Source organism: Budorcas taxicolor, chromosome 6 (genome assembly GCF_023091745.1).
Source record: "Budorcas taxicolor isolate Tak-1 chromosome 6, Takin1.1, whole genome shotgun sequence".
NCBI lineage: Eukaryota > Metazoa > Chordata > Mammalia > Artiodactyla > Bovidae > Budorcas > Budorcas taxicolor.
The window spans coordinates 17,983,496-18,003,679 of NC_068915.1; the positions used below are offsets into that span (position 1 = coordinate 17,983,496).

At 39.8% G+C, this 20,184-nt stretch overlaps 1 protein-coding gene across 2 annotated transcripts in view; it reads left to right on the forward strand.

Moving 5' to 3' along the window:
• The window catches only part of PAPSS1 (3'-phosphoadenosine 5'-phosphosulfate synthase 1), a 119,468-nt gene extending 99,732 nt beyond the window's left edge, over nucleotides 1-19,736 (forward strand). For both annotated transcript variants that reach the window (XM_052641967.1, XM_052641968.1), the window contains exons 11-12: nucleotides 1,445-1,674; nucleotides 19,161-19,736. In XM_052641967.1, the coding sequence (XP_052497927.1) occupies nucleotides 1,445-1,674; nucleotides 19,161-19,299 (369 nt within the window). In that variant the 3' untranslated portion in view covers nucleotides 19,300-19,736. The remainder of the gene's footprint in view (nucleotides 1-1,444; nucleotides 1,675-19,160) is intronic.
• Nucleotides 19,737-20,184: the final 448 nt, after the last annotated feature.

A 20,184-nucleotide genomic window follows, 5' to 3' on the forward strand; every position in this document is an offset into this window, starting at 1 on the left:
CAGATCGCTTCGGCTTTCATTTCTTCGGTCAGAACTCGGTTGTAGGGAGACTGAGAACTGTATTAAGCTGTGTGTTTAGGAAGAAAGATGGTACAGGGAATATAGAAACACAGGTCTATGGAACACTAAGCAAGCAGAAAACAGATTAAGGCAGTTATTAACTCTAGGAAAACCAGTTGTACAAGGAGAGGAGTAAAATAAAGATGATAACAGCCAACATTTATTGTGTACTTACTCTGTGCCAGGTACTATTCTAAGTCCTCAGTTTTTTTGTATGTTAATTTTATTAAAAATTATATCCAGTAAATAAGATTGTAATTCCCATTTTACAGATACATGGTTATTTCACCAAAGTATTGAGACCACAGTGTTTATTGAATAAATGGGATAGGGAATGAAGATAGTGAAGTAAGAGAGCCAAATACTGTATGTAGGAAATAATAATGTGGAAATTATGCCTATATTATAATTTTGAACATGACCAATTTGAACTGTGCAGGTCCACTTACATGCAGGTTTTTATCCAGTAAATATGTACAGTACTACATGATTTGTGCTTGATTGAATGCATGGATGCAGAACGTTGAATACAGTGGGCTGACTGTGGGACTTGAGCATCCAGATACTGAGGGATGACAGTATAAAACATCTAAAATTAACAGTCAAGTTACAACTGTATACACATACTGTTTAGAAATATAGAGGCAAATATCAGTAGAAACAACTAGAAAAGTTGAAAATCCTCAGGGTGACCTATTCAAATATAGGGTATGGGGTTGCCTTCATACTCTTGGACTTTCTGAACTATGTTGATATAAAAATAAAGTACTTGCTAGAAGAGATGCTATCGAGAGAGACGAAATGAAATGATATGAAGTGGCCATCATTTATACCTCTGTTCACACAGAACTGAGATGGTTTTGTAAATCACCAGATAATGGAGCCGTACACTAACAGGGAACTAGGACCAAGTGTGTGGACCTGGGTTTGTCCTACACTCTGTTGGCCGAGTCACTTAACCTTTGAGGATTCACTTCCTTCTTGTTTTAATGAGAATGATACTCTCTTCTAGGTACTTTAACTTCTAGATTCCTATAGTTCTAGGTGTTAGACCAAGTAATTTTTGTTTTTAAACTGTAAGTCAGTGTGACAGTATAGGCTACAAAGCTATGTTTGAAAGCTTCTGGCTGTTAAGTCACATCCTACACCTTGTCTTATGCTTCCCAGATCCATATACATATATACTTGTAGATTTTTTTGGAAGGGGAGGGGTTGCCAGGTTTTTTTTTTTTTTTTCTGGCTTCCCAAGATGATGATTTTAATTTGAGATTTCCTACTGATAGATATTGATTATATAAGAAGTATATACATTTATTATCCACTTCCTACTTCTAAGTGCTGGTCATGAAATCGTGGTTATCTAATGTGACCATTTCTATTCTAGGTCCAGTGGCATTGCAGAGCACGGATGGTTGCGGGAGCCAACTTCTACATTGTTGGACGAGACCCTGCTGGCATGCCCCATCCAGAAACAGGGAAGGATCTTTATGAGCCGACTCATGGCGCCAAAGTGCTAACCATGGCCCCGGGCCTGATCACCTTGGAGATCGTTCCCTTTCGAGTTGCCGCTTATAACAAGAAAAAGAAGCGAATGGACTACTATGACTCTGAGCAGTAAGTGTTACATTCTCTGCATAAATCTGTGAAACGCCTTGTGTTCTAAGCTGCTCCTAGGCTTTTAATATATTGCCTCATCTTCACAACAGCTGACCAATGGCAGGCTTTGTTGTACCAATTTCAGAGACGGGCAAACCAAAGAAACTAATTTCTCAATACTTTAGAAGTTAGAAGTAGAAATAAAAATTGAATCTGGTTTCATGGTTCATGATCTTAGGAATTTTATTAGGAAGTGTTAAGGCAGTGATGACATTTCTGTCTGCCTTATAGAAGTAGTCCAAGGACTCAGCAATGATTTGGCCAGTAAGCACAAAGGATCTATGTAATAAGAGAGTTTGACTAATATTTGTGCAGTCATTGTGTGACAGGCACTCTCCTAATTGCATTATAGGTATTAAGTTAATACTTGTAATTAACGCCCTATACGAATCCTGTGAAATAGGTGCAGTTATCCCCATTTTGTAGATTGGTAGTAAGCTGAGGCATACAAAGTTCAAATACTCTTGTAATGTCACAGATCCAGTGAATAGCAGCTCATGGGGTATGCTGACCACTAAGAGTGCAACTTCATTCTTCAAAGATCTTAGGAGGAGCAAAAAATGAACAACCTTTTCGTGCAAATTATTGATAATATTGAGCATGTATCTATCTTCTTTTGGCTGGCAAAATTTTATTAGTTGCTATCTATAGATAATATCCATATAGACATACCTCGAGATATTGTGGGTTCAGTTCCAAACCACTGAAATTAAAGTGAGTAATCCCAATAAAGCAAATCACATAAAATTTTTTTGTTTCCTAGTACAGGTAAAAGTTATGTCTACATATACTATAGTATATTAAGCACACAGTACTATTGCTTAAAAATGTTAACCATCTTCTGAGCCTTCAGTGAGTTGTGATGTTTTCGCTGGTGGAGGGTCTTGCCTACCTGTTGATGGCTGCTGACCGATTAGGGTGGTGGTTGCTGAAGGTTGGGCTGTAGTAGTATATTTTAAGATACTAAGTATATATTTTAAGACAACAGTGAAGTTTGCCACATTCATCAACTCTTTCACTAATGAGCTGTCTGTAACACATAATGCTGTTTAATAGAGCTTCTGTCAAAATTGGACTCAGTCTCAAACCCTGCTGCTGTTTTATCAGCTAAAGTTTATGTAATATTCTAAATTCTTTGTTGCCATTTAAAAATCTGTATAGCATCTTACCAGGAGTGGATTCCATCTCAAGTAACCACTTTCTTTGCTTATTAGAAGCAAGTCATTAACCATTTAAGTTTTATTGTGCGATTGCAGCAATTCAGTCACATCTTCAGACTCCACTTCTAATTCTCGTTCTCTTGCTGTTTCTACCACATCTGCAGTTCTTTCCTCCACTGAAGCTTCAAACCCCTCAGGTCACCCATGAGGTTTGGAATTAGCTTCTTCCAAACTCCTGTGAATGCTGGTATTTTGACCTCTCCCCAGGAATCCCAGATATTCTTAACGGCATCTAGAATGGTGAATCCTTTTTCAGAAGGTTTTCAATTGACTTTGCCCAGATCCATCAGAGGAATCAGTATCTGTGGCAACTATAGCTTTATAAAATGTATTTCTTAAATAAGAAGACTTGAAGGTGGAAATTAGTCCTTTATCCACAACATTAGCAGGAGTGAAAGTAACATTAATCTCGTTGCACACCTCCATCAGAGCTCTTGGGTGACCAGGTGCATTGTCAATGAGCAGTGTCAGTATTTTAAAAAGAATCTTTTTTTCTGAGCAGAAGTTCTTAACATTGGGCTTAAGATACTCTGTAAAACCATGTTGTAAACAGATGTGCAGTCGTTCAGACTTTGTTGTTCCATTTATACAGCAGAGGCAGAGTAGATTTAGCATTGTTCTTAAAGACCCTAGGAATTTTGGAATGGTCAATGAACATTGGCTTCAACTTAAAAGTCATCAGCTGCAGTAACCTCTATCAAGAGTCAGCCTGTCCTTTGAAGCTTTGAAGCTAGGCATTGACTTCTCCTCTCCAGCTATGAATGACATCATCTAGATGGCATCCTCTTCCAATAGAAGGCTATTTCATCTACATGGAAACTCTGTTCTTTAGCGTGAAAGTGTTAGTTGCTCAGTTGCATCTGACTCTTTGTGACTCCGTGGACTGTAGCACACTGGGCTCCTCTGTCCGTGGAATTCTACAGGCAAGAATACTGCAGTGTGTTTGCCATTCCCTTCTTCAGGGGCTCTCCAGGGATTGAATCCAGGTCTCCTGCACTGCAGACAGATTCTTTGCCATCTAAGCCACCAGGGAAGTCCATTGTTTAGTGTAGCCACCTTCAGTAATGATCTTAGCTAGATCTTCTGGATAACTTGCTGCAGCTTCTATATCAGCACTTGCTGCTTCACCTTGTACTTTTATGTTATGGAGATGGCTTCTTTCCTTAAATCTTATGAACCAACCTCTGTAGGCTTCAGGCTTTTCTTTTTAAACTTCCTCACCTCTCTTAGTCTTCATAGAATTGAAGAGAGTTGGGGTCTTGCTCTGAATTAGGCTTTGGCTGAAAGGATTATTGTAGCTGGTTTGATCATCTATCCAGACCACTAATAGTTTCTCCATATGAGCAATAAGGCTTGTTTGGCTTGCTTGTCCTTCATGTGTTTGATGGAGTAACACTTTTAATTTACTTCAATAACTTTTTCTTTGCATTCACAACTTGGCTGCTTGGCACGAGAGGCCTAGCCCATCTCAGTTTTCAACATGCCTTCCTCACTAATAAGCTTAATAATTTCTAGCTTTTAATTTAAAGTGAGACATGTGCACTTTTGACTCAAAAACTTAGAGGCCATTGTAGATTAATTGACCTGGTTTCATTATTGTTGTGTCTCAGGGAATAGGGAGGCCTGAGGAGAGGGAGAGAGGTGGGGGAGCTGCTAGTTAGTGGAGCAGTCAGAACACATACATTTAGTAAGTTCACCGTCATTATATGGGCATGGTTCGTGGGGCTCTAAAACAATTACAGTAACCTCCAAGATCACAGGTCACCAGATATAATAATAATGAAAGTGTGTGTGTGTTAGTCGCTAAGTCGTGTCCAACTCTTTGCAGCCCCATGGACTGTAGCTGTCCAGGCTCCTCTGTCCATGGGATTCTCCAGGCAAGAATACTGGAGTGGGTTGCCATTTCCTTCTCTGATTTTAAGAAATAGGTAATCCAAAAAGGAAGAACCAGTTGCAAAATACAGGACTTTAAGAAAAATAATAAACATTAAATATTTCCTAGAATTTTGAGATGGAATAGACCTCAGATATCCTTTAGACAAGCCATTAGTTTTATCAGTAGATAAACTGAATGACTTTAGCAAAGATTGCATTAATTAAGTCTTCTTCTCAACTAAACACCGTTTCTCTAGCCCTCTATTTTTCATTTGGATCCCAATTAGAAAATTTTAAATTTATTTTTATTTTAACATCTTGTTTAATTTGATGTAAAAACTTTTCAGGTCTTTTAATGGCTGATTCTGTTATCCTTGCTGTATGCTAATTAAATTTTTAGATAACATGACTTTCAAGGTCATTATTCAAGTCATTATAATAGAATTATTAAACTAGACTTCGTAGAGGACAGAACTCACTAGAAACCTTGTGATGTACAATTCAGCTTCTGTTAGACATAGTATTATTCAATTAAATACAAATCCTCAAAATTATATTAGTTTCCAGCTCCCATTTTTATCATGTCTACAAAGATGATGTAGTGTGCTAGGTTGAGTCTGTGATTTGGGGGAGTGATAACAGTGATAGATTAAATATTTTTTTAATTATTGTTATTGTAGGATTGGATTCTTTAAGCTCGGAAAACAAAATTGCTGAACGTGTCTAGGGATTAGTCTCTTACGATCTCTTCCTTGATTTTAATTCTCTTCCTAATGTGGATCCTACACACGCAGATCAAGGCTTTTTTCTGTCCTCCCTCTCTTGGTTCTGCCAAAATGATGTTTTTTTCCTTCCAAGATTTTTGCTACTTTCACTTTACTGACCAGTTTCTTTCTGTTCAGAATTAGATCTAGAACAGTTTCCCCTAGAAATGTTTCTGTTTTGTTATGCTAGAGTCAGAATAGCAAGAGCACAGACTTTGAAGCCCAAGGGGATGGAGTCACATTCTTGCCCCACCACCTCTGCAGCTGTGTGACCACGGGTGGATCACCGTCCTCTTCCTGCCCTGCTTCCCTCAGCTTCAGAATGGGGTGTAGTGATCATGCTGTGTGTATCTTCATAGAGTGGTAGAGGACCAGATCAGCTCATATATGTCATTTGCAAACAGTGTTAACTGGAACCTAGTAAGTACTAGAAATGTGCCTATTGTTGCCATATATATAATATATATAATGCAGAAGTATGAACAGTTGTGAGGATTATCAAAATGTGCCACACGGACATGAAATGAGCAAACACTGTTGGAAAAATGGTGCCAATAGACTTTCTCAAGGCAGGGTTGCCACAGACCTTCAGTTTGTGAAAGATATAGTAAAGTCAAGTGCAGTAAATGAGGGAGGTAGGTACACCCTGTGAGTTTAGAGTGGCCGTGTGAGGCTCTAGAAGCAGAAGTTACGCATGCTAGCCCCATGCTTGCCGAGGGACTTGAGATTCCTGTGTCATCTCTGGCCTTGTTTCTTTATCTCCAGAAGGGTGGCAGTGGATGAACTGATTTCCTTCTAGCTCAAAATCCGTAGTTCTTTCCAGAATCTATAGCTCCTAGCTATTTTTCGTTAGTAGGAGCTTCATGTTTTGTTGATTAATACTTTTTTAATGCAAATTGCACCTGTTTATTTAGTACTCTTGCTTTTTTAGTATAAATTACACTTCAGGCTGAGCAAGTAGTTGCCTGTTAGTTTCTGTGAGAATTGGTTCCAGGACCCTTGCACAGATAGCAAAGCCTTCAGATCCTTGAGTCTCTTATATAAAATGGTGTAGTATTTGTATATGGCTTACGCACATCCTCCTGTGGACTTTAAATTACCTCTAGAGCGATGGCACCCCACTCCAGTGCTCTTGCCTGGAAAATCCCATGGATGGAGGAGCCTGGTAGGCTGCAGTCCATTGGGTCACTAGGAGTTGGACGTGACTGAGTGACTTCACTTTCACTCTTCACTTTCATGCATTGGAGAAGGAAATGGCAACCCACTCCAGTGTTCTTTCCTGGAGAATCCCAGAGACGGGGGAGCCTGGTGGCTGCTGTCTATAGGGTTACACAGAGTCGGACATGACTGAAGTGACTTAGCAGCAGAGTATTTTTAATACCTAATACAATATAAATGCTATGTAAATACAATATAAATGCTATTTAAATTATATATATTGTTGCCTGCCCATGATAAATTCGAGTTTTATATTTTGACTTTTTGTGTATTTTCAGTGTCAGTTGTTATTCATCTTCTTTCATTTTTTATTTTGTTTATTTGGATCCTTTCTCCTGTCCTCTTGATGAGCTTGGCCAGAGGTTTATTGATTTTGTTTACCCTTTCAGAAAACCCACTCTTGGTTTTACAGGTTTACATTTTGGGACTTTCTAGAATTCTCTTCTTGCCCCTTGAATGTTTTTAGTCAGAGGCTGTTTGAATCCTTGGATGTAGAAACCATGGATTTGGAGGGCCAGCTCTCTGTTTAAATTTTTGTTTTCTCAGTTCATCTCTACTAATGGGTGCTGATTGAAACTTAAGTCTTATAACTTCTCATCTGAGAGAACTCATCCTTTTTTCCATGATACTGTACAGTTGACTCTGCATTCAGGAATAATGCTGATCCTAACCATGTGTCCTCATTTAATGTGGCCTGTTTTGTAGGTTATAGTATACTGCAGAACCTCACCATGAGAAGAATTTGCAATAAACCAGAAATGTACCATTTTTACCCTTGTACAAAATTAGGGTTTGCCAATATCTGGAAATCATTCTAAATCATGGCATGTTTTTTTTTGGCTTAAACACAATTAAATAAATTTATATTAGAAATAGATGTATGTGTCTCTGTGTGTATTTATATATGTATATGTATGCATATGTATATATACTTATATACATATGCATACACACATACTATAGTTTCACTGTCTGGAAAAAAGTGCAGCTAGAAAAGCAATGTGATGAGTTTTAAAGGGTCTTTTTCTACCAAAGAGATGCTTTAGAAGGTTAAAGAAAATTTGGGGAGAGAGAGAGGGTGGGATGATTTGGGAGAATGGCGTTGAATCATGTATAATATCATATAAGGAACAAATCGCCAGTCCAGGTTCGATGCAGGATACAGGATGCTTGGGGCTGGTGCACTGGGATGACCCAGAGGGATGGTACAGGGAGGGAGGTGGGAGTGGGGTTCAGGATGGGGAACACGTGTACACCCATGGCAGATTGATGTTGATGTACGGCAAAACCAATACAATATTGTAAAGTAATTAGCCTCCAATTAAAATAAATAAATTTAAATTTAAAAAAAAGAAAAAAAATTATTTCTAATAAAAAAAAGCAATTAGAGTAAACTTTGAACTATGTTGCTGAATAGGTGATAGAAGTGAAAACATAAAATATTAAGAAAAACCGAAAAGCTTCAAATATGTTCTTTTGTGGTTCAAAACATGTAGGGTCACCATCAGATTTTAATTTTCTTAGTCTGGAGAAGATTACCTATTGGCAATTCTTTTGAAAGCTCCTCCTGCCGTTGAGAACCCCCACTGAGGGTAGGCTTGGTTTCCTACAAATCGATAGAATGGATAGTGCCAGGGGTGGAATGCTGGGCAGGGCAACCCTTCACTTCTCACCCCGCATGCAATTTATTTGTGTGGTTTATGTACAAATGTTATGAGTGAAACCTCGTTCTGAAAGTAACAATTAGTCACAGAGTAAGAGGTGAGAAGTAGAATTCTTCTGCAGGTGGCCGACTACTTAAAACTTAGATGAGTTTGCCTTTTGATGAGTTAAGGAAGCAAAGCTAGAGTAGGGCTTTTACACTTCTTGTGCGGATGTGTTTTGTTACTGTGGTTTCCTTGCGTGATCAGTTGATTTAGTCACACACAGGACCATAGAGTCCATCTGTATGTAGTTGAATGATGTGCTGGGAAGCCCTTGATAACTTTCATGTTTTGTGAAGTCTGTGTAATATTGCTTTAAGTCTCTCTTTTAATCATTCAAAAGCTAAGTAATTACATCAGTTCTCATAAGAATTTCCAGTGATGAATTCTATATTAGTTGCATGACTGGCTCATTTTCTTGGAATTTTTTTTGAGTTACTAAATCTAATAAATTGTAACTTGGGAAGCTTTAAAACTGCCTTACTTTTCTCATTTTTTATATTCCTGTTCAAGTGTAATTAAGTTGATGGGAATATGTTGGAAAGTGATTAAAATTTTGTGGAAAGGCGATAGTCTTTGATGTAGTGAGAAAACACAGTTATTAATTATGCACATATGAGGTTGTCTTATGTTTGATTAATGGATGTTATTCAATGCCAGCTTTTATGTAATTAATGATTTTATAGCTTTGATTTGACTAAATACCAGTGTAAAACAAGGCTTAGGGATAAAAAAAACAAACTTCATGAAGATTACAGGCGAGATATTATTGATAAGAATTATGATAAAAATCATCTGTTTATACTTAGGAAGTTAAGTAGGTTCATGTTAGCTGTAATAATGACTCAAGGAAATTTAGTTTTAGGACTACAAGATTAAAACCCATTCTTTCAGCTATTACACACTTTTAGAGATAATTCAGCTATTTGTAATTTTTTTCTCCTTTAGCAATAATTCTTCTTTGTATTTGGATCAGTTCAGTTCAGTTCAGTTCAGTCGCTCAGTTGTGTCCAGCTCTTTGCAACCCCATGAATTGCAGCACGCCAGGCCTCCCTGTCCATCACCAATTCCTGGAGTTCACTCAGACTCACGTCCATTGAGTCATTGATGCCATCCAGCCATCTCATCCTCTGTCATCCCCTTCTCCTCCTGCCCCGGTTAATGCAAAATTTTGGTTCATATTTTTAAAATAGCAGCTCACCAAAGAAAGAGTGCCTGTGAGTCAGAGTGCCTGGTGGAAATGGGTCAGTGAGGGAACAGGTAGACACAAATGTTTGCTTTTGGTTATTTCCATGTTATCAGTAGAGTATTTCCTTCATATTTTAAATTGTGAAGTATTCCTTAAATCATGTACTACTACTACTGTCTTCTTTTTCTAAAGCACTCTACTTATAGACATCCTTCAATGCTTTTCTCATACTTTCTTCACTCTTTCATATACTTTCCACAGAACAGCTGACCTGCTCTAGTGGTTTCTGTGTGGTGACACTTAAAGCTATTCCTCAGTGTTTCCAGGTTGCTAATTACGTTAACTTTCTATTGCTCTGTAACAAATTAACACAGATTTAGTGGCTTAAAACATTACCCATTCATAACCTCACAGTCCCTTAGCTCAGAAGCCTGGGGTGACAGTTACAGTAGTAAAAGCTCACAGGTCACCAAATATAATAATAATGAAAATGTGTGCATGTTAGTCGCTCAGTCGTGTCTGACTCTTTGCTACCCCATGGACTGTGGCCCCCCAAGTTCCTACGTCCATGGGATTCTCCAGGCAAGAATACTGGAGTGGGTTGCCATTTCCTTCTCCGATTTTAAGAAATAGGTAATCCAGAAAGGAAGAACCAATTGCAAAGTACAGGACTTTAAGAAAAATAATAAACATTAAATATTTCCTAGAATTTTGAGATGGAATAGACCTTAGATGTCCTTTAGACAAGCCAGATGCCCTTGTTGGAAAAATTCAGTTCCTTATGGTTATAGGACTGAGGGTCCCCATCTTCTTACTGGGTAATAGGGGGATCATTCTCTGCAGCTCAAAGCCACATTGTGGTTTTTCCTTGTGGGCCCCTTTATCTCCGTGTTAGACCCTCCCTCAGGTCAAATCCCTGAGGGTTCGAATCTCTGACTACTGCTGTCATCTGAGAACATTCTTTGCTTTTAGAGGGCTTGAATGATTAGGCCTCTAATTCATTAGTTAGGCCCACTCACATAATTTCACTGTTTTAGGTCAATTGATTAGTAACTTTCATTGCTTCTGCAAAATTCCTTTTGCCATATAAGGACATATCATGCTAGTGACACCTTCATGGGGTGAAGGTCATAAAGGCCATCTTAGAATCCTGTCTACATACTAATGGGTGTTTCTGCTTAGATTTCATGATATTATTTAAAATGTCTGGAAGCAGCTTTACCTTTCCCTTCATGTATCTCTAAATCCTAAATTTCCTTAGTTACTTGTTCTTCTTCTTATATAGAATGTTTGGAGTCCTTTATTCTTTCACCTCACTCTTTATACCCAAGTCCTGTCATGTTGACCTCTGAAATATTTCTTGTGTGAATTCTTTTTTCTTTCTTGCTGTGTGGTGTTGTAGAAGACTCTTGAGAGTCCCTTGGACTGCAAGGAGATCAGTCCATTCTAAAGGAGATCACCCCTGGGTATTCTTTGGAAGGAATGATGCTAAAGCTGAAACTCCAGTACTTTGGCCACCTCATGCGAAGAGTTGACTCATTGGAAAAGACTCTGATGCTGGGAGGGATTGGGGGCAGGAGGAGAAGGGGACGACAGAGGATGAGATGGTTGGATGGCATCACCGACTCGATGGACGTGAGTTTGAGTGAACTGCGGGAGTTGGTGATGGACAGGGAGGCCTGGCGTGTTGCGATTCATGGGGTCGCAAAGAGTCGGACACGACTGAGTGACTGAACTGAACTGAAGTCTTCGCCACACATAAATATTTCTGTTAAAGTACTGGGGAACTGTCTGCCATTATTTCATAAAATGTTTTTACTGATTTTGATGTTTCTTTTGAAAACTTGTGGAAGTCTGATAGCAATTGCATGAATTTTCCAATGAGTCTTGTCCTGTGCTTGTAGATTTTTCACATACTTTATGGCAAAAGTTTTATTTTTTTATTGCATAGATAATAATTATTAGACAATAATAATAAAGATTATATTTATTGCATAGGGAGTTATTGCATAACCATTAACAGATACTGCTACTGCTAAGTCACTTCAGTCGTGTCCGACTCTGTGCGACCCAATAGATGGCAGTCCACCAGGCTCCCCCGTCCCTGGGATTCTCTAGGCAAAAACACTAAGGTCTCATTTAAAATCTTAGTATACCTTTGAATTATAATTAATGACAGTACTATGTATACTTTTGAAAGTCAAATTGTATATTTTATATATGCTGTATCTTGTTTTAAAGTCAATATTTACATTGAAATTAGGATAAAACTTAACAACTTTGCTGTTCTTTTATTCATTTATTAACTACATATTGATCTTTACTGCATACATGCCCTTGCTAAGTGTGAGCACTGTGGTTGGAAACAAGCTTGATTTGTTGGCTTAAGAGATATAGGGACTTACATTCTGGAGAAGACAGACCATAAACCACTAACAACACAGTTAACTAAGGGTCCCATGTGCTTTGCAGAAGACTTGTGGCAAGCTCAGCTAACGCTTATCCGACCAAGTCTGGGTTATCAAGGATGGGTTCCTGGAGTAGGTGACATATGGGCTGAGTTCCAAAAGATGAATAGGCATCTTGATAAAGAAGGACATAATAGACTGTGCCAAAGCCTTTGACTGTGTGGATCACAATAAACTGTGGAAAATTCTGAAAGAGATGGGAATACCAGAGCACCTGACCTGCCTCTTGAGAAACCTGTATGCAGGTCAGGAAGCAACAGTTAGAACTGGACATGGAACAACAGACTGGTTCCAAATAGGAAAAGGAGTACGTCAAGGCTGTATATTGTCACCCTGCTTGTTTAACTTATATGCAGGGTACATCATGAGAAATGCTGGGTTGGAAGAAGCACAAGCTGGAATCAAGATTGCCGGGAGAAATATCAATAACCTCAGATATGCAGATGACACCACCCTTATGGCAGAAAGTGAAGAAGAACTAAAGAGCCTCTTGATGAAAGTGAAAGAGGATAGTGAAAAAGTTGGCTTAAAGCTCAACATTCAGAAAACTAAGATCATGGCATCTGGTCCCATCACTTCATGGGAAATAGATGGGGAAACAGTGGAAACAGTGTCAGACTTTATTTTTGGGGGGTCCAAAAATCACTGCATGGTGACTGCAGCCATGAAATTAAAAGATGCTTACTCCTTGAAAGGAAAGTTATAACCAACCTAGACAGCATATTGAAAAGCAGAGACATTACTTTGTCAACAAAGGTCCATCTAGTCAAGGCTATGGTTTTTCCAGTGGTCATGTATGGATGTGAGAGTTGGACTGTGAAGAAAGCTGAGCGCCGAAGAATTGATGCTTTTGAAGTGTGGTGTTGGAGAAGACTCTCGAGAGTCCCTTGGACTGCAAGGAGATCCAGCGAGTCCATCCTAAAGGAGACCAGTCCTGGGTGTTCATTGGAAGGACTGATGCTAAAACTGAAACTCCAATACTTTGGCCACCTGATGCAAAGAGCTGACTCATTTGAAAATACCCTGATCCTGGGAAAGATTGAGGGAAGGAGAAGAAGGGGACAACAGAGGATGAGATGGTTGGATGGCATCACAGATTCAGTGGACATGAGTTTGGGTAAACTGCAGGAGTTGGTGATGGACAGGGAGGCCTGGCATGCTGCAGTCCATGGGGTCGCAAAGAGTTGGACAGGACTGAGTGACTGAACTGAACTGAACTGAATAGCATTCTGGACAAAGAGATAAGCACTTGAAAGGTGCTGGGGTGAGAAGACTCAGAGGGCTTGGGAAGAAGTCCAGGGTGGATAGGAAAAGGGAGTGAATGGAGCAGGATGAGATAGGGACAAGATAAAGTAGTTCTTTGAAAGGTACAAACTGGAATAGATTTTTAAAAGATAGTATTGTTAGGGTGAACATTAGATACTGGCAAGTTCAAGTTTTGGGTAATTAGGTAAATTGGATTATACTGACTGATTCTCCTAAGAAATTAACTAAAAATTCTGGTTAAAGGAAAATGTTTTCAGAAAAGTATTATGGCACTGATAAGATGATAAGGACTGTAAGGGTAAACTATTAAGTGAAACTTAGGACTTCTGTTAACTTGAGTGTTGAAGTTGCTTTTGCCCTGGTGAACCTAGGGAACTTTAGTGTTGATTTCCGTGGTCCTGACCAGGGCGGGGAGTCAAGCAGGAGGCACTCCCTTTAGGCTGGTGCTCCCTCCCACCTTGGGTGTTTAGAGAGAACGTGAAGTGAAGCCCACCCATTCCTGTACCCTGAGAGTCTGAGCAGAGCACTGAGCTTTAGGCTTCAAAGCTCAGGCCTGCTCACATGGGCCAAATGCAGATTACCTTGTTGTTGCTATTGTTTAGGCACTAAGTCATGTCTGACTCTCTTGTAACATGGACTGTGGCCCGCCAGGCTGCTCTGTCCCTGGGATTTCCCAGGCAAGAATACTGGAGTGGGTTGCCATTTCCTCCTCCAGGGGGTCAGGTACCAAAGCCCTGTCTCCTACATTGGCAGGTGGGTTCTTTACCACTGAGCCTCCAGGGAAGCCCTCATATTACTTGGCTTATACCAGAAAAAATCAACAACCCAAAAACCCTCCAGCTGTGAAATCAGTTTTTGGTGGTCCTTAACTGGGCATGCCTCTTAAACATTCAGCAGAAGCAAATATATACTCTCACTGGATTATTACTGCCTTGTCCTCCACTTATTCCCACAAATAATTATACAGGCTTAATAGACAGTTTCAATAAAAACTGATAAAATACACAAGGAAACAGCGCCAACAAAAGAGAAAAAAAAAAAAGGAAAGTACCTTCAGCACAAGTAGGTTTTCAAAGACTTCACATACCAGAATTATCAGACGTGGATTACAGAGTAACTATACTTGCAGTGTTTATTAAACCACAGACACGTTTGAAACTACTCCTTGGCACTTGAAAGTATAGAAATGACCTAGCAGTATAGAAGAGAGAACGGTGGGAGGGAAGTCAGTGTGGAGGTGTGCCCTGGTGCAGGCAACAGTTGATGAGGTGATGGTTTAGGCAGCTTGCAACATGGAGACTGGAAGAAAGACAAGTAGGCATTCCCTGGAAACTTCTTATTTGACTGAATATCTGATAGGAGTTGTGCTCTAGCTTTTGTTTAAAGAGTTTTGAGGTGAGGAAAACATGATGAATTAAGGATTTGGGTAAATTAGTTTGAGATAATTAAATTTTTCACGTATTTCGGTTGATCTTTGATTTGGAAATAAAAGATTATTAAATTTGTCACAGATGATGTCAGTGCTTTTTGGTTCCTGGAAAGAAATCCATAAACAGCTAATTATCTGGTTTTGAATAAATGATTTGTATTTGAAGAGAATTCTTAGTATTTTGATGTACACTGTTTATATATGAGTTTCTTTCAAGTTAGATGAAAGGTAATTACCCCCAAATAGTTAACGAGATTCACTTATAAGTTACTACCATCATCTTCAATTCTGTCAGAGAAGCTTCTCTTTGCATCCCTGATTGCTTATCATCTAATTAGCATTTTTTTAAAAAGCCAGTTGAATTGAATATGAACTTTTGAAAGATAAATGCAGAGGGCCCCCCTCTGACCCCAGCTTCTTGTCTATCTGAACAACTTGTGCTGGTGGCTCTGATGGTCGCATGTGTGAGAGACAGCAGATGGTTGTAAAGATTTAAAATCTTCAGCACGTGGCCACGAGTTGTTGCACTTTGGAGTCGGTCAAGATGCTGGCCATGTGTAGTTAGTGTGTCGTACATGGGACAAGATGCTGCGCCCCAGGGTCCCACATAGTCTGATGGCTGGTGTGCCTTTTCCATCCTTGAGTCCTAAAACCCCTGCCCCTTCGGTTGTTTTTTGTTTTGTGTTTTATTGTTTTGGGGGGGGGGGTGGAGAGAGTGTGTGTGTGTGTGTTAGAGGAGGCGTTCTGTCAGCTGTGGATCGTAAGACTCTGTGACCGAGTGGTTTTGAAAAGGAAAAAAAAAAAGCAGACCTGCGTCTCTTTCTCAGGTGCCACGGGTATCCGTTACCGAGTGTCATCAGATGGGCCATCTGGGATTGCTTTGCAGTGAAAGCCTGTGCTGTACTTACTTGCTCCGTCGTGTCTGACTCTTTGCTACCCCAGGGACTGCAGCCCGCCAGGCTCCTCTGTCCATAGAGGATTCTTCAGATAGGAATACTGGAGTGGATTGCTTCGCCCTCCTCCAGGGGATCTTCCCAACCCAGGGATCGAACCCTGGCCTCCTGCATTGTGGGCAGATTCTTTACCAGTTGAGCTATTAGGGGAGCCCAGTGAAAGCCTTAGGTCCTTTGTTTAGTAGCCTGACCTGCTTCTGGCGGATTCCTGATTACTCACAGGTAAGGTTCAGAGCTAGTTTTCAGGTCATTCCTGGAAGAGCTCAGTTTTTACTTTATATTTTTCTGTAGAAAGCTATCCATTCAAAGCTGTGATTGTGAAAACTGGGATTAGATTACAGATAGTGACTCTTGTGTCAAGTCCTTGCACCTGATTTCTGATAAAAAAATAAAATCCTCGTGTGATGGATCGAAGTACAAGTATGCTGCTGCCGCCGCTAAGTCGCTTCAGTCGTGTCCAACTCTGTGCGACCCCACAGATGGCAGCCCACCAGGCTCCCCCGTCCCTGGGATTCTCCAGGCAAGAACACTGGAGTGGGTTGCCATTTCCTTCTCCAATGCATGAAAGTGAAAAGTGAAACTGAAGTCGCTCAGTCGTGTCTGACTCTTAGCGACCCCATGGACTGCAGCCCACCAGGCTCCTCCGTCCATGGGATTTTCCAGGCAAGAGTACTAGAGTGGGTTGCCGTTGCCTTCTCTGGTACAAGTATGAAGCAGAAGGAAATAAATGTGTTTTCCGTAGCCAGGGTGGAGTGGAACCATCAGCTTGTGGAAGCAGAAACTCCCATTTCACGTGATGAAGAAATGCTTGTGGCATGCGGGGCAGATGGAGTGTGAAATAGGGTCGGAAAAGAGGTACCCAGGGACTGTGGTTTCAAAGTGCAATTTCAGAAGGAATGCAAGCCGACTTCTGCATTTCACTCTTTGGCATTATGAGGAAAGAAAGGACTTTAATTGGTCTGGCTTTTTTCCTTTAATCACAAAGTCAGGACAGAGTTATTCTGCAAGCTGCTCCCTCATTTTCTTTCTCATTGCCATCAGGAACAGGCACTTTCTACACAGACATGGGGTTTCCTCTTTTGAAATCAAAATTTTAAACTGACATGGCCAGAAAGATCTAGAGTCATAATTTTCCTTAATGAGGCTTATGGAAGGAATTGTTAAGTGAACCTTCTAAGGAACAGAAACGTTCAAGCAACTTTTGTCAAATGATTGTGAGCCAAACTAATCAGTTGTACATTGGGTTGGAATGAGTGTTTCTGGACACAGTTGGACCCCTGCCGGCCCTTGACTTCCTCTCCAGGTGCTGCTTTGCTAAGCTCTGCCTGGAGGGGTAACCTCTCTGGCTTGGAGATAAAGTCACTTAACTGCACTGATGGATCTTATTATCAGTTCCTGCCACACAGGTTCTGGGTTCCTCTCAGGAGGTGACCGTACATCTTTATTGAGAAGGTTGAGACCATCTTGCATTAACCACCTCATCTCTTGCTAACTACAGATCATCACTGTTTTCTTCATTCTTCACTCTCCTTGTCAGAGCTTCTTTCTCTGTGTTCTTCATCCCAGACTTTCTTCTCCAGCTTTCATTTCTTTGCTGTTTCTCTCTCCTGGCTTTCATTCTCCTCCCTTTCCTCATTCTTGCCACTTATTTTCTTCTGCCTATATACATGGTAAGACCTCCCTTTTCCTTTAAAAAAGAACAATCTTTTCTCCACTCTGTATCTCTGCCGCTTTACCACTTCATCTCTTTCCTCCTCATCCACTTTTGTTGTTCAGTTGCTTAGTTGTGTCCGACTGTTTGTGGTCCCATGGGTTGCAGCACGCCAGGCTCCCTGTCCTTCACCATCTTCTGGAGTTCGCTCAAACTCATGTCCATTGAGTCGGTGATGCCACTGAAACCATTGATTAAAGACAATTTAAAATTTTATTTATTTATCCAATGGATTTACCTCTGTTGTGGTCATCTTCCTTAGCCCCTCTGTGGCCTTAACAAAAATTTTACTTTTTTCATGAATCATCACTTACATTTTTTTCTGTTCTTAAGTATACTCTAATGACTGTGTAACTGTACTCAGGGATGTACATAGTGTACTTAAACCTTCAACTGTCATCATTTACGGACTTCCCTGGTGGCTCAGACGGTAAAGCGTCTGCCTACAATGTGGGAGACCTGGGTTCAATCCCTGGGTCGGGACGATCTCCTGGAGAAGGAAATGGCAACCCACTCCAGTATTCTTGCCTGGAGAATCCCATGGATGTCATCATTTACAACGTTTAAAACAACTTTAAATAACTATCTTTATGCATAATGTTTGCAGGCCTCTCCGGTTATTTCCTTTACACAGATCCCTAGAAACCGAATGATTAGTTAAAACATACCTGGCATACCTGTAGAAGCAAGAACCACTTGGGAGTTTATGATTTCACTTGATTCCCAAGTTAACTCCACAGATAGCAAAGTGGGGAAGGAAGAAGCATACAGACACTGATGAGGAGTAAACAGGGCTTGTGACCTGGTGAGTTGAATGACCTAGAACTCTCTCTGGTTTCTTGTCTGCTGCCTAGGCGGTCCCTTGTTTGAGGGAGAAGGTTGAAATTACCAGTAGACACTGTGTGTCTTAGCCATAGTGCGCTGTACTTAATGGTCTAAGGGCTGTTGTGTGTTTTGAAGGTATGAAGGTGAAAAGAGCTAACACTGCCTTTGTGTAATACCTTATCAATGAAATAATATTAATCATTGCTACTTACTTGTTTATTATTTTTCAAGTTCCAATTTTTATCTTACTGTTCCAAAATGCATTTCGCCTTTCAGATTCAGACTGTCTAGAATTAGATGTTTTTCTAAAAAAAAAAAAAATCCTATTTCTTAGTTTTTAGTTGCCAAGGATTGGGGGAGAGGGAAGGAAATATGTATGTTATAAAAGGGCTTCCTTTGTAGCTTAGTCGGTAAAGAATCTGCCTGCAATGCAAGAAAACCAGGTTCAATTCCTGGGTTGGGAAGATCTCCTGGAAATGGCAAGCCACTCCAGTATTCTTGCTTGGGAAATGCCATGGACAGTGGAACCTGGCAGAGTACAGTCTATGGGGTCACAAGCGTCGGACATGACTTAGCGACTAAACCAACAATAAAAGGGCAATCCAAGCGATCATCGTTTTATTTTGTGATTTTTGATACTGTGATGTTTTTTGTTCTGTGACAAACCTGAAATCAGGTTGATGTTTATAAGTATTACGTTTCATCTAGATCTTTTTCATTAAGCTTCTCTACCATGAACAGAAGGAACAGACTTTTTCAAAATTTCACTATTTACAAAGTTTTTTAAAATGTGAAATAATTTTCTTTTTTCTCTTCCTTTCAGCCATGAAGACTTTGAATTTATTTCAGGAACACGAATGCGAAAACTTGCCCGCGAAGGCCAGAAGCCTCCTGAAGGTTTCATGGCTCCCAAGGCCTGGGATGTGCTGATGGAGTACTACAAATCCTTGGAGAAGGCTTAAGCCGTTCACCCACACCTTTGACACCATACTGAGTAACAAGAGGGGACCACGTAGTTATTGTTGGCATTTCTTTGTGGTGATATCTGTCCAGACATGCATCCCCAAAACAGACCCTTTTCCTTAAGTATTAACAGCATCAGTTTGGTCTGCCTTATGAGTTCTGTTCTGAACTAGTGTAACACACTCCTGGTTTTAATGTATCTTTTCCAACTTATTCTAGTTATATTCCTACAGTACAGTTTTAAAACCTTGTCTTTTTGTATTTATGCTTCTGTCTTATCATTTTTTCAAGCTCTTATACCAGTTGTAACCAATAGTATACACATTGAATCTCACTTTTCATCTCTTGAAAAAAGAAAAAAAGATTCACTAAACAATAAACTTGGCTAGATCTTGTTTTGGGAATTTTATAAGACATCTGTAGCAATTAGAGTTTTTTTTTCCCTACAGTGAAAATATAAACTGCTTTCTTCCTTCCCCTCAGCTAGTGATCTCTTAACTGTTATAATCTAAAGTATATTAATATCTATGTAAACTCTGAATGAACTTTCTTGATTCAATAAAATTAAACTTTTTGGCTTCTTATTTATGTGATTTTTAAAAAATATTGTTATGTTTACACATACTTATCCTTCATGTGAAAAAGTTTCTGATGGAGAAAGGAATCATCTAATAATTGGTTCCAAGTACTGTTTCATAGTGAGTTTTTAAGTGGGAAAATAATGATGCATTCTCAATCCATCCAAAACCTCAACTTGTTTTTCCCAAGTATCTCTCTAATATTCTTAAATACCTCAGATGCTGGTCCTAGTAGTAGAGACATGATGGAGAGATGTTAGAGTTTGCCAGTCAGTTCATCTGGAGTGGGGGACAACATATCCAGTT